The sequence below is a fragment of the Caretta caretta genome, chromosome 13 (assembly GCF_965140235.1).
Source record: "Caretta caretta isolate rCarCar2 chromosome 13, rCarCar1.hap1, whole genome shotgun sequence".
NCBI classification, from domain to species: domain Eukaryota; kingdom Metazoa; phylum Chordata; order Testudines; family Cheloniidae; genus Caretta; species Caretta caretta.
Window position 1 is genome coordinate 13,427,630 of NC_134218.1, and position 14,251 is coordinate 13,441,880.

General features: G+C 43.0%; 1 protein-coding gene across 1 annotated transcript in view; it reads left to right on the plus strand.

Annotated features, from left to right (window-relative positions):
* Positions 1-7,072: 7,072 nt before the first annotated feature.
* LOC125622470 (formin-F) overlaps positions 7,073-14,251 on the plus strand; it is a 62,110-nt gene continuing 54,931 nt past the window's right edge. Inside the window, exon 1 of the mRNA XM_075118753.1 lies at positions 7,073-7,202. Within this exon, the coding sequence (XP_074974854.1) occupies positions 7,167-7,202 (36 nt within the window). The 5' untranslated portion in view covers positions 7,073-7,166. The remainder of the gene's footprint in view (positions 7,203-14,251) is intronic.

A 14,251-nucleotide genomic window follows, 5' to 3' on the forward strand; every position in this document is an offset into this window, starting at 1 on the left:
GTTCTGTTCATTCCCTCTGGGGCACTGTCACTGACCACTGTCGGAAGACAGGATACTGGGCTAGATCAGGGGCAGGCAAACATTTTGGCCCTAGGGCCACATCTGGGAATAGAAATTGTATGGTGGGCCATGAATGCTCACAAAATTGGGGTTGGGGTGTGGGAGGAGGTGAGGGCTCTGGTTGGGGGTGTGGGCTCCAGGAGGGCCAGAAATGAGGAGTTCAGGGTGTGGGAGGGTGCTCTGGGCTGGGTGGGGGAGTGGGATGCGGGGGCGGGGGTGAGGTCTCTGGGGATGAGGGCTGGGGATGAGGAGTTTGGGGTGTAGGAGAGTGCTCTGGGCTGGGACAGAGGGGTTCAGAGGACAGTAGACGGATCAAGGCTGGGGCAGGAAGTTGGGGTGTGGGAAGGGGTGCAGGCTTTGGCTGGGGATGAGGAGTTTGGGGTGTAGGAGAGTGCTCTGGGCTGGGACAGAGGGGTTCAGAGGACAGTAGACGGATCAAGGCTGGGGCAGGAAGTTGGGGTGTGGGAAGGGGTGCAGGCTTTGGCTGGGGGTGCGGGCTCTGGGGTGGGGCTGGGGATGAGGGGTTTGGGTGTAGGACGGTGCTCTGGGCTGGGACCGAGGGGTTCAGAGGGCGGGAGGGGGATCAGGGCTGGGGTAGGGGGTTGGGGCACAGTGGGAAGCTCAGGGGTGCAGACTCCAGGCGGCACTTACCTTAAGCGACTCCCGAAAGCAGTGGTATGTCCCTTCTCTGGCTCCTACATGGAGGTATGGCCAGGTGGCTCTGCACACTGCCACGTCCTCAGGCGCCACCCCCGCAGCTCCCGTTGGCTGCGGTTCCTGGCCAATGGGAGCTGTGGGGGTGGCGCTTGGGGTAGAGGCAGCATGTAGAGTGGAGCCCCCTGGCTGCCCCTATGTGTAGGAGCCAGAGAGGGGCCAGGCCGCTGTTTCCGGGAACCACGTGGAGCGGCCCCCGACCCTGCTCCTCAAATGGAGTGCCGGAGTGGGGCAAGCCCTATACTCCACTCCCCAGCAGGAGCTTGAGGGCCAGATTAAAATGGCTGGTGGGCCGGATCCAACCCACTTGCTGTAGTTTGCCCACCCCTGGGCTAGATGGACCTTTAGTCTGACCCAATATGGCTATTCTTATGTTCTTACCTTCTCCCCACACCCTCCAAACAAACAAATAAACAAAAAAACAAACAAACAAAAACCCCAAACCCCAGGGCTGACAAAGGAGAAGGAAGTGGCTGAATTACTTTGTTTCCTATTCATTTGTGAATGCAGGCCTTGAATGTTACCTCCACAAGTGAGCCAAGCCGTGCCACCAACTCTACTGAAATATTTACTGGCTCTGAGACCAAACCTATAAGCGGTGTGTACCTCCTAGCATGTACTGAGCACCTTCTTCCCAGTGGGCCCATCCCTGTCAGATATTGAGTGATCATATTGTTTGCATAGCAATAGTACTTGCGCCCCCTGTTAGGGACCAGGAAGTCACTGTAAAAGCACAGAACAAAAAGACAGTCCCTGCCTCAAAGAGACTGCAATCTAAATATAAGACAAGAGACAACTTGTGGCTGTAGACAGCATTCTGACTGCCTTTACTGGGAGTTGAAAGCTGCTCATCATCTCACTGTCCCAGGCATTCTGTGTGGAGATAGCACACAACTTCTTTGTGCTGCTTCTGTAGCCCTGAGAGGGGCCAGTGACTAAGTGGTGTCACCTGGTGCAATGAAGCATCATCACGATGTGAGATAATAATATTAAGTAAAAATACAAGGGCAAGGGGTTTTTATGAATTGCCTGCTCATTGGGATATGTGGACTCCCTCCTTAGGCTAGCAGGAAGAGGAGTAAAAGTAACTCTCCCACCTGAGCAGAGAATGTATGGCTACTGTCTGCTTTCAGTGAGGGGATTACCAGGTGAACCTAGCCATGACGGGAATGTAATCAGTCCTGGTTGGGGGGAAGTACTCTCTGTGGAGGGACTTCAAGAAGAGGAAGCTCAGGTGAGCTGCTGTCCACCTCAGTTTGGACTGTGCTGGGAATCACCCCTCCCCTGAGGAAAGGGCATGCACTACCCATTTGTTTTCATATGGGGCCCGATCTTTGTTGCCTCACTTACATGAGTGGTGCCTTCAAAGTCAATGGAACCTCTTGTGGGGTTAAGCCCATTAGTGGATTCTAGGTTCTGCTGGGAGCTTCTGGCTGCTACCACAATAATAATCATTTTATTGTTATCAAATAGTATTACAGGATAGGATGCATGATAAATGGTGTAATGTAGATAATATAATACCCAGTGAAGTCTGGGTGTGAAGAGCCTTTCTTTGGCTTTATTTACTTGAACTGCAAATCTGTGTAGGTGGCACCCTATGACCTCCTCTTCCCTCGGTCAGTGACCAACTATGGAGGTGGCCAAGTATTGAGGCAGCCATACTAGTCATGAAAACTGAACTCATCAAGCCACTGTAATATACCTCCCTTGATGTTTTTCATTCCCTGTATGCCCCTCTTCAATCTTTGTATCTAAACTATTAAAATAAAGGAGTTACATATCATTTGTCAGCATTCTCAGCAAAGGGGCTGGGACTGAATGGACCTGCAGGCTGTACGACTGTCACCCCTAGAGATAACTGGTCTTACTCAGCAAAGCTCCACTGACCTCAAAGGAGCCACGCAGAATCTGACCTGGGGTGGCTCCAGATTGGGGACTGAGGCCACACAGGCAGGGCAGTGTGTGTGTGGAAGCTTACAGGGCCCAAAGTACACTTGGTCTGTTTATAAAGGACATCAATCTCCCCCATTGCCAAGCTGGCAGCTTTAAAATAGCAACTAAAGATAAAAATTAAAACATGCCAAAAGCTTACAGATTTCGGTGAGTGGAGGTTTGAGTGGGAAGCAAGGTTCTACAGTGCTTAAGCAGCCAACTGAAATACAAAACTGTTTCAGTGTTGTAAGCTTTATTATTATTATTATTTTATAATTTTATTTATTTTTTTACTGGTCTCCTTTTATATAAATGTTTCTCAACTTGTCTTCTCATCTTGCCCTGAAGATCCATAACTGCTCTAAATGTATAATTTTCCTCTTTTGATTGTTGCAGTTCAATGCAAAATCTCTGCTTTGGTGGCTGAACTGTACATGTCACTCTTTCACTGTGACACTCTCCTTTCCAATTCTTAATGTCATGGTGCTTCTTATCTATCTTAGTTAGTTCCCTGATGCACCCATTAGCTAAGGCTGAAAAATAGTATTTTCAATTGCAATATATTTCCTTTGGAATACATATGCCACCTCTTCTGATTCTTTCAGGGGAGCTCAGCGAACGTTTCTTTTCTCTCTTTCCCTCAGAAAATTGACCTGCCTTCTTTTCCATTACACTCCATTTCTTCCCAGCTCTTTTTTCTTAGTTTACTATGATTTTGTCTCCCTGCATCTTTCTTCCCATTGATAGTCCTGGTACAGTTTCCATTGTACAAGGTTAAAAACAATAATAGTGCACGTAGCATCATTGGGAATTTTGGTCTTCTCTTTTCAGAGGCTGCTGTAAAGAAGAACACACCCAAGGTGTAGGATACACTTATTGAAAAGTTGATGGGGAATTAAAACAAGCAGGAAAGAAAGCTACCACTAGTGTATGACGCTTGTTCCTAGAATTTGTACTCGTGCCATGCATGGTAGGGTTGATAGGTGGTATTGTAATGCAAAGAATAAGTGAGAAAACACAAAGCAAGAACTTCATAAATACACTGCACACCTTGGGCCAGATTCACAAAAGGGACTTACTCATTACAATGCTGGGTGTAACTTAAGTCCCACCTCTCAAAGGAAGTTAGGTTCATAATTGCAGGTCTAACCTGTTCTACTTTGATTGGCATAGAGACTAGAACCTAGCTTCTCTCCATCCCACAGGAGTGTCTCTACCACTGGGCTATACAGTTGCTCAGTCTCTAGCCCCTTGAATTGTTTTATACAAAGTGGAATAGCTTCAAAAGCAGAGGATGAGAGCACTGTCCCAGGATTCCTCCTAGTCCAGTGTTTAGAACACTTACTGAGAAAGCAGAAGACCTGGGTTCGAGTTCTTGTGTCTCTCAAGCAGAGAGGGGAGATTTGAACCCAGGTCTCCCATTGTCATGAACTGAAGGCTCCAAGTGCCATTAGCTCCACTCATGCCCTATATTTATAGTTACTACTACTTGTATTGTCTCAGGGCCTCAACCTGCATAATTGAAATCAAGGGGAGTTTTTTGCCATTGGCTTCAGGGTAGGGGGCTAGGACTGAGATCTTATAACTCTATGCTATGGCTTCCTGCTGTTAGTGCTCCTGTGCTCAGGAAAACAGGACTCTGTACATTGTTTGTAAATAGCAAGTTTTCATCAAAGCGTCAATTTATCCTCTTACAGATATTAACTGCCAGGGTCAAAAAGAGGTAACAATATTTTGTTATTGTATGCAGCACTATGGGTGACGTGCTTTCCAAACACATACAAAGACACTTCTTAGTTTGAGGAGCTCAGAGGCTAAGCCTGGACAGAAATTAGGGAACAACAATAAGCCATTTATATACAACTCAGCTAAGTTTACTGTAGGCAGAATGGCAGAAATGGGTTTTAAGAGGGACTTAACGGTGGATGGAGTAGGGGCCTTGTGGATAAGCCAAGTAGAAAGGCCGTTATTTTGTTAAAGAACAATCTCAACGAAACTGTAGAATCTTTTGAGGGAGGGGGAAGTGATGCAGTATATGATTCTATGATATTGTGTAAAATTTCCCTTTCCTCTGCTTTCACAGAGTCAGCACAATTCCTAAGCATCAGTTAAGTCCAAACTAAGCTGTGTTTAGTGATGCATTGTCCTTGTGGTGACTCTCTGGATTTCACCCATTGTGAAGAGTGGAGGAGTGTTAGGGCCACTTAAGCCGATCTAACTTCTGTCGCTCAGGGGTGTGAAAAAGTCCCCACCCACCCATGAGCAACACAAGTTTCACGTTGTCCACACTGGTGCTATGTCGGCAGGAGATGCTCTCTCACCAAGGTAGTTTATGCTTCTTGCTGAGGTGGACTAATTATGCTGACGGCATAGCGTGTCTTCACCGGCTGCGCTACAGCGGTGCAGCTGCACCAATGCAGCTGCGCCCATGTAGCATTGTAGTGTAGACTTCCTACAGAATCAGTTTGCCCCATCGACCTGTCATCCCTCCAGTCAGCCACTGCACTCTGAACTCCAAACGTGGTGTTGTCCTGCATGGAGGTGCAAGTCCCACCTCTTCATGAAGCTCTTGCTCATAAGCGAGATTGGAAGAGGAGTTTATTTAAATCAAGAGTGTTCCCATGTGTTTGCTGCAACCCACGATCCTGACATATGTTTGAGTCAATTAACATAAGGCCTTGGGAAAAAAAATCACACAAGCAGTTATTAAAGGAAGGTGTAATTATCGACTTCAGATTAATTGAAAATGTTTGCTCTAAAAGTAGCAATTGAGCTCCATTCTGATTAATTGCTTTCTCACATATTATAAACGTTGCAAAAAGTGCTGTTCTGCAGACTGTAGAGGGAACATGTCTAATGATTCCACTGAATTTTTATAAAATAAACCCATAATTGTGCAATACTAAAATGTTCTGCAGTGCCATAATCAGATTATAGCAAAATTCCATGGGATTCCTTCATTCAAAAAGAAAATAGAAATTCTTCAGGAACTGGAAAGATTCTAAAGGGAAATCAGATGTCTAGATATTTAATTTTGATGTACTTTTTGAATTGAATGTATCAAAATGTTCCAACAAATCCCATAAAATTGTGTAAATATATTGTCCAAACTGTCACTTTTTAAAATAATAGACAGCTTTCACCCCATCACTTTGGATATCAGAGCAACATGGGTCAAAAGTGTTTGTGAAGAAAGAAAATCTTTTATTAAACTTTCCACAGAGCAGTGCTTGCCAGAGCTACTGAGTCAACAGCCCATGTCCAAGTTAATAGCCTTACTAAAACAAGGCCCTATGCTTTGTCTGTTCAAATTAGGAAATTTGTTTTTAGCAACATTTATTTGCACCTCTATTATGCTTCTCCTCCAAGGATCTCCAAGTGTTGTACAGCCATCAAGCCTCACTGCAATGAGGAAGGTTTTCATTATTAGACAGGTTTCAGAGTAGCAGCTGTGTTAGTGTGTATCCGCAAAAAGAAAAGGAGTACTTGTGGCACCTTAGAGACTAACAAATTTATTTGAGCATAAGCTTTCGTGAGCTACAGCTCACTTCATCGGTTGCATCCTTTTCATTATTAGAGTTGCTCAGAAAAATTTTGATGAATCACATTTTGTCAGAAGTTGCCAATTTGTCAAAATTGAAATGTTTACGGAGTATGATTTTGATGAATTCCAGTGGATCCAACACAGGTTTTGGAAGCATGTGGAGGATGTGGGATCTAGGAAGAAAGCCTGCCCAGTGGACTGCTGGGGAAATTAGGTTTTCAGGGTCCGTGGCTCTGGGGCAGCTGACCAGGATGATGGCTATGGGGTTGGGGATGCCAGGGCTTTTAGGGTCCACAGCCACCCACCTCAGAGTGAGGGACTGTAGGGCTTCTACACTTGATCAAAGGTAGTACATGTACATCTACCTGAGCTGGAAATTACAGCTTCATTGTAGGTGCATTTGTGCCCTTGCCCAGTAGGCACATGCTCAAGTTGCAGTTTGAACACATGCACTTAGGGTTGCTGGGTATGCACTGAACCATACTTATGAAAGTCCAGTCCCAGTGGCAGTAACATTTAAAATTTCTTTGGAAGATTTTATTGTATTTAGTTCTGAACATTGTTTTAGCAACGTACGTGCTTTGAGTTCACATGGAATCAGTGTCTAATAATAGAGTATAATTCACTGATTTCAGGAAGTAACTAAAAGATAAGTATCAATTCAAGAGAAAGCAAACAATCAACTTCTACTTTTTCTCTTCTCACAGAGCAGGTTTGCCATAAGGAAGCACTACACCATTCTAGTTTCTGTGAGGTCTCAGTGTACAAGGAAGTAACTGTTAATAATCAACACTCGCTGCAAGATTGAGAGAGTGAGAGAGAGCTGTGCTGCTGTAAAGCAGGTGTGCTTCATGAATAAACTATAGTGTGTAACCCTCTGGGTACTGATGAAACAAATAGAAGTTTCACAGCCATGGATAATACAAGAACTCAAGACACTATTCCACAGGTAAATGCAGAAATTGTTATTGCTTATGCAAACGTTGCATTTGTTGCGCATAACTGAAGAGCTTGCAAAAACTGAGAACAACTTTGTATTGTGTTAGCAGGGAATTTGCAGTAGGACTGTTTAGCTTCATTGATTAGTATGTGATACCAACCTTCACTACTTAATATGTAATATTAGAGACTGTATGCATTAGGGGTAGTAAGTATGTAACACCTGTCACAGGAACTCTGCTTCTTTAATATTAAAGTACCTTTCTATTGCTATAAAAATAGCTGTTAAATGTAATGAACATTGTGCAAACAGAGAAAGATTCTCTATCAAATCAGTTCTTTGGAGGATTCCTTGTTAATATAGAACCCGTAGGATATTTTCACTAAAGACTATATACAGAGAAAGTGGAACATATGAATCAAAGTGGTTCGTGTTGAAAGTGGATAAGCTCCCTCAGTACCAGAGTCCTACCCGATGTAAGTGGCTGCAACTCCATCAAAGGCAAAGAGGTTTCACCACTGACACCAGGTTTGAATTATCCCATAGTGTCTGCCAGATATATATCTTTGTAGCATAATATTGGGTTCAGAAAGTGATGTTATAGTTACAAGAACTTGCATGCTTAATTGGATTGGGCCCAGATTCAGATCCAGGCCATAAATGGCCAGTGGAGAATTACCCTTGTGGAGAGGGACAGTGATGGTTTATCATCATGGGGGTTTCCTGGTTTAAAGAGCATGCTGGGGGAGGGGATGGGTATATCAGTAGCATGTTGGAGTGGAGCTATACCAGTCCTCTACTGGCATAAATTAGAGGAAGTAGCTGCTAGGTTGAGTCAGGGCCAGCACAAAATCAGAAGTCTGAGTCCTGTTTGTGAAGCTAGCTCATCTTCCACTGGGAAACATGAGAAGTTCCTTGGATAGGCTTACTAAAAAACAAACCGCATTAGGCAGAATGGAGTGAAGACTGCCTTTATTGCTCATTTGGCTCATGGGAGAGAACGAGAGGCAGAGGATTAAATTCTGACCTCAGTTACACCCACACAATATCATCAGTGTCACTGAGGGCAGAGTCTGGTCTTCAAAGCTTTTGCAGAGGGATGTGTACTTGATCAACCAAAGGCTGAGCTATTCAGCTTTGCAGATGTCAGTTGTTGCACACTAAGGCCTGATCTACAATAGAACATTAGGTTGGTTTAACTATGTTGGTCAGGGGTGTGAAAAATCCACACCCTTGAGTGGTGTAGCTAAGTCCCTGTGTGGACAGCGGTAGGTTGATGGAAGAATTCTTCTGTCAATCTGGCTACTGCCTTCCCAGGAGGTGGCTTACCTACACTGATCGACATACTTCCTGTCGATATAGGTAGTGGCTACACTGAAGGGCTACTACAGCACAGCTGTGCCACTGTAGTGTTTTAATTGTAGACAAGCCCTAAGAAATAACACCTCAACTTTAGTAATATTGCATGTCCCATCCTGCACTGCTCAGTGTAACAATGTGCTGAAGCTTCAGGCTTCGTCTATAGAAGCTTTGACAACGATGTGAAGAACGTGCAAATTGAATCTTAGCAACGTTCTCTCTCTTCACTGTCTACCATCTGTGTGGTGTTGCTCAGCACTGTATATCTATGCAGCATTATGGAGCAAGTGGGAGTCAGCCTGCCAGCCTGGATCAATAGATTTGGGCTAGCAGGGCTCGTTACTAGCACTCTAAAAATAGCTGTGTATAGGGCACTTTGAAGTTGCAGCTACCAGCTAGAGCTGGAGTTTGGGCTCCGAAGTCCAAGGAGAGGGGTGAGCTCCAGCCCGAGCTGCAACTTCAAATTGCTGTCTGTATAGCTGTTTTTTAGAGCACTTGCCTGAGCCCTGTGAACCTGAGTACATAGGTGCTGGAACTAGGGATGCTGAGGGTGCTGCAACACTCCCTGGCTTGAAGTGGTTTTCGTTATATACAGAGTGTACAGTTTTGTTAAATGGCTTTCAGCACTCTCACTTACTCACTATAAAAATTGTTCCAGCACCCCTGCGTGAATCTGTTCACCTGGACTGAGAGGTTGCTCTGGTGCTGTGCAGGCTTTGCCTCAGAGGCCAGAGTAGTATCTTGTGAATCATTAACAGCATTTCTTGCAGCATCTAATATGGGAAGAGTGGAGGGCAAAGAGTGGACATGCAAATACCCTGATGCTTAATACAAGTCAGGGTTTGCATGCACACATAGTTATGCAAGTGCATAAATCCCAACTTGTGTACTTGTGCATAAAACAAACCTGCAAAAATGCACAAGCCTTTTTTGTACAACTGTTTGAAAATTTGGCCCTAAATCTCCCTTAAGGCCTCTCATGTAAGTGTTAACTCTACCTGTCTTGTGAGAGCTGATAGGATCACATTGCTAGGTGGCATGATTTTAGGTCAAATATTCCCCTACTGTCTTCACACCCTGTTTTGCTTTAATTTACCACTTTAAAGTACCATATGCCCAAGACTTCCCCACACAATTTTTGTTAGATCTTTAGTTAAAGACCATTTCTCTTACGTGATTGTTGGGTGTGTGGGGTTTTTTGCAAGATTGCTTAAGGCGGGTTTTTACTGTATACTTATCAAGGGATCAATTTTATTTATATAAGGCCAAATGAATCCATATCTTATGATATGCATACTCATGCACATGTACTTGGCCTCTGGAGTAGTGCTGGTAGCTTGAAAGATAGGCTATTTTCATTAGAATCCCATTCAGCATTCTGTTGTCATCCTGCTCAGTTGGGACTTCTAATCACCTACTACATGACCAGAGATGGTGATGCAGCACCGCCAACTCTTTACAGTTAACTGCTACTGAATGTCAAACATAGCACAGGGTAAAACAATTTTTCTGCTCCCTCTGGTGTTGTTCAGATTCATTAATGTTTGCAAGGCACTTTGAGATTGTTGGATGAAAGTTGCTGTTTCAGTGTGAAATGTTTTGGGTTTCCATCTGTATTTAAACACCAAACCACCTGCAGACATGATAACAAATCTACTTGGAAATGGTTTGTCATATGGCCCACCCTCAACCTCCTTTTCTCCATCTTAAAAGATAGTGACGTTGGATTCCTTGAGCATGATTAAAAGAAGAAAAATTGTGAATGTTGCATTTCCATGCACCTGCTATCCAACATGAAGGATAAGGTAGTGAAGAAACCCTTTGGGCAAGCTAGAGATAAAAGTACAGATTAACATGTGTGGGAATTCCTGAAGCCTCCTGTACTGAGCCCTTTGGAGCCGTCTCAAGAGACTTATTAATGGACCGTGTTTTGTCCACAGCATTGTACAAGATCCTGAAATTTGGATCCCAATGAACATAGCACAGGTGTCATAGAAGGGAAATGCCAGTGGTTTAAAATTAGGAAAGGGCCAAATCAAATAGCAGAAACCAGATAACCCTAGTGAAATGACCCTGAGAAAGCTTATACTACTGCACTTTATGGCTATTTCTAGTTTACTTGCAGGGAAGCAGTAAAAGCATAACTAATATGCATAATTTGTGATAATATGATTGAAATGCAAAAGCAGAACAGCAAAGAGAAAAACCCCTTCTCCTTTTCTGAAATAATAAATGAGAGAAACATTTTATTTAAGACAATTATCAGTTAATAAACCAAATCCTGTCAATGTGTCATTCAGAATGAACAGGTTGGCCAGAAATTCTTTCCCAGCTTTCTTCTCACCCATAGTTTGGTGGATGGATAGGGAATATTGGTAAAATAACAGAAGATCTTTAAAGAGGGACCACCCCATAACTGGAATTACATTGACTCTGAATAATCAGTGACATAACTTTGTCAAAACACTTGACTCAGAGTAAAGGGAACGAGATAGCAGGCATGTTGGGCAGGCATGTTGTAGAGTTACAATCTAGTCTTATGTCAACAAAATGAGGCATTTGAGAGGAGAAACTCACAAGGCCAGAACTAAGAACTAGTCCCCAAATTTGTCAACAGCAACAGGTCAGTTGATAACCTTAACTCCTTGGGCCTTGTCTTGACTAGGATTTAAAGGTAAGTTATTAGAACAAATGGGTAGCATATTCTAACATGCTCTAAAACTCCTGGAGACAAGGGAGTATTGATTTTAAAATATGCTAAACTGGTTGAGTTATAGCCTAGACTTCAGTCAACCATATCTGAAAGTCTCCTTTGCCTTATATATGTTAGACTATGGGATCATGTTAATGTGCTAGAATGTGTTAACTAGAATGTGTTAACTGATATGCTCCAATAACACACCCTTAAATTTCAGTTAAGAAAACCCCCTGGTTTGACCAGCTTTTCAGAGGTCTGGCACCTGGCAACCAGATTCTTCCCTGATGTGTATCCTTGCTTTATCAAGATATGATAGAATGAGATGTGATTGCACACAAACTTACAAACAGAAATACTCATAACTTTCTCCAGAATAATTAGATGTCACTGCATAATAGCCTAGTAATCATTGTTCCATCACAGAACTAACTGGACTATCATGTTAATAAGCAAATATGATAATCTCTATAGTTCTTATTACTGTGGATTATTTTAATTACTATAATTAAAAGACATAGGGCATTATTATTTTAGTAATGAACTGATGTAGTGAAATATCAACCACTTTCTATAATATTTTTTTCAGTCCATTAAGTAGTAAAAATTGAAAGTTGTACCTGGGATCTATGCAACTGTATAGAGAAAATTAAAAGTAAGTTTGTTCATACCTCCTATGCACTGTTTTGAAATCATAGGTCTGGTCTACACTAACGAGGTAAGTTGATCTAAGCTATGCTAGTTAGGTTACGTAAGATATGTAACTTAAGTCAACGTAGCTTAGATCGATTTACAGTGGTGTCTACACCATCCTATGTGGATGAGAGACACCCTCCTGTCAATATAGCTTCTGCCTTTCGGGGAGGTGGAGTATTGAAATCGACAGGAGAGCACTCTCCCATTGACTTTTCGGGTCTTCACTAGACCAGCTAAATCGATGCCCGCTCCAACGATTGCAGCAGCGCCAATTGAGCCAGTAGTGAAGATAAGCCCATACAATACCCTTTAAAATATGCAGGACACATACATCTTTTTCTTATTAATTTCTATTGCGGTAGTGCTTAAGGACCCAAACTTTGATTTAAGCCCCATTGTACTAGGTGCTATACAAACAAACAACACAGACACATACTGAAGGCACTGTATGGTGGGACTTTCAAAAGTACTCAGCATTGGCTTAACTCCACTCCCATTGAAATCAATGGGAGTTTTACCTTCAAACTAGTTAAAAGCCCCTGATGTCGTTTGGGTGTAATTTGTAAAGGGTATTAAAAAAAAAGCCCCAAATGGCTGAGAACATAAATATTGGGTGGTAACAGACCATGAATTCCAGTGATGATTGAAACTGTTGATATTCTGAACAAAGATAGCTCTGAACCATGCTTGTAACTGCTTTCATCACTTGACACTGACTCAGACATTCCAGGCTTCAAGAGTGACACACACAAAGCCAGACTGACAATCTTGGAATCCTATAATATAGATTCAGTGGGAGCAGTTAGACTATTGCTGAGTGTTTTTTTGAAAATTCCACCTTAGTGTCTAGTTTAAAGACAATCTACATCCATTTGGTTAAACCAGATGTCATGCATGCAGCATATCCCAACAGTCTGGAAACATACAGCAAAGTAAGAAGCTCTTTTCACCTTGAACAAACTCAAATGTTTGGGGTTTGTTTGATTTAAGCTTTTACTGATAGTTTGTGATTCTGAAGAAAGGCAAAGAGAATGTAAGCCACTTTCCAACCTGTTTTAATAATGGTTTATAGGTGGAGTGTGAAACAAAACTGAGTTAGCCCAGATTTCTCTGCTGAATGTTCCAACTAGCGTATGTGTGTGTGTGTATGTGTGGCATAGAAACTGCTATTAAAGCAGGCTGGAAATTGGTTCACATTGGGAACCCCTACTGCCATGCTATCCATTGTTATCAAGATGGCTGCCTTCAGCGCTTGGCTTGGTAGTGTCAATTGCAATTAAAAACTTTAAACAAATGTTTTCACAACCCGTTCACAGTGGCCTTCTGACCAGACAATTTGGTGGCCTGAGCCAAGGGGATGCAGTTGTCTTTTAAGTCATGGCACTGGCTTCAGGAACAAAGAGATTGTAGCTGATCCCACAGCAGGCTGTCACTGTGAGTGCTGTGGTGCGCCAGCATGAACATGAAATGAATGAATAGCTCAGCACTAAAAATTCTATGGAAACTTACCACCAAGGGTTACAGCTACAGGCCATTTAGAAATAAACTCTGCCTCTAATGGCAGACACCTGAGAAACAACTGGAGCATAATTAATCAGGGCAAATTCAAAGGCAATTGATATATCCTGTCTAATTTTAAGCTTGATGTAAGCCAGTGTGACTCCAGTCAAATCTATGGATTTTCAGTTGCTGACACCAGTGTTCGAATTTGCTGATGGCTCATATCTCTTTCTTTTTGTAAGCAATTGAACTCATATTTGGGGGTGGAGAGGGGAATAACAAAAGAGAGGAGTTACTCCATTCAGAGGCCATGGTAAGTTTCTCTTTGAAGAAATACGTGTAAAAATTACTCCTCAGTGCTGCTGGAGAGCACGTCATAAAACCTCTGTGTTGGCCTAATCTCTCAAGAGCTAATAGATGACTGACACTTAATGGACATGAGCAGAAAAGTAAGCTGACCATTAATGTGGTGCTATCTGGTCTCTAACGAGCACTTGGGAGAGTGCACCTGAGCCTCCTCACTATCCTCTTTCTCAACGTCCAGGAAGTGGAAGAATTTTTGAGGGAAGCCAATTTAATCAGAGTGCAAAGCGGGGTTGTCTGGAGTTCTGCACATCAAAATGCATTTTTTTTTTAAAAGTTGTGGCTCCCCTCCCCTGCCTCACATTGCCCAGGACATTTTTCATGCCATCTCAAACATGATCCATATTGTATGAAGTTAGAGTCCATGAAACATCAGCATATTTCTTATGTTGAGCTCCCTTGCTGCAAAGGGCTTCTCTCTCTGGGTTTTGCACTTGATCGTAAC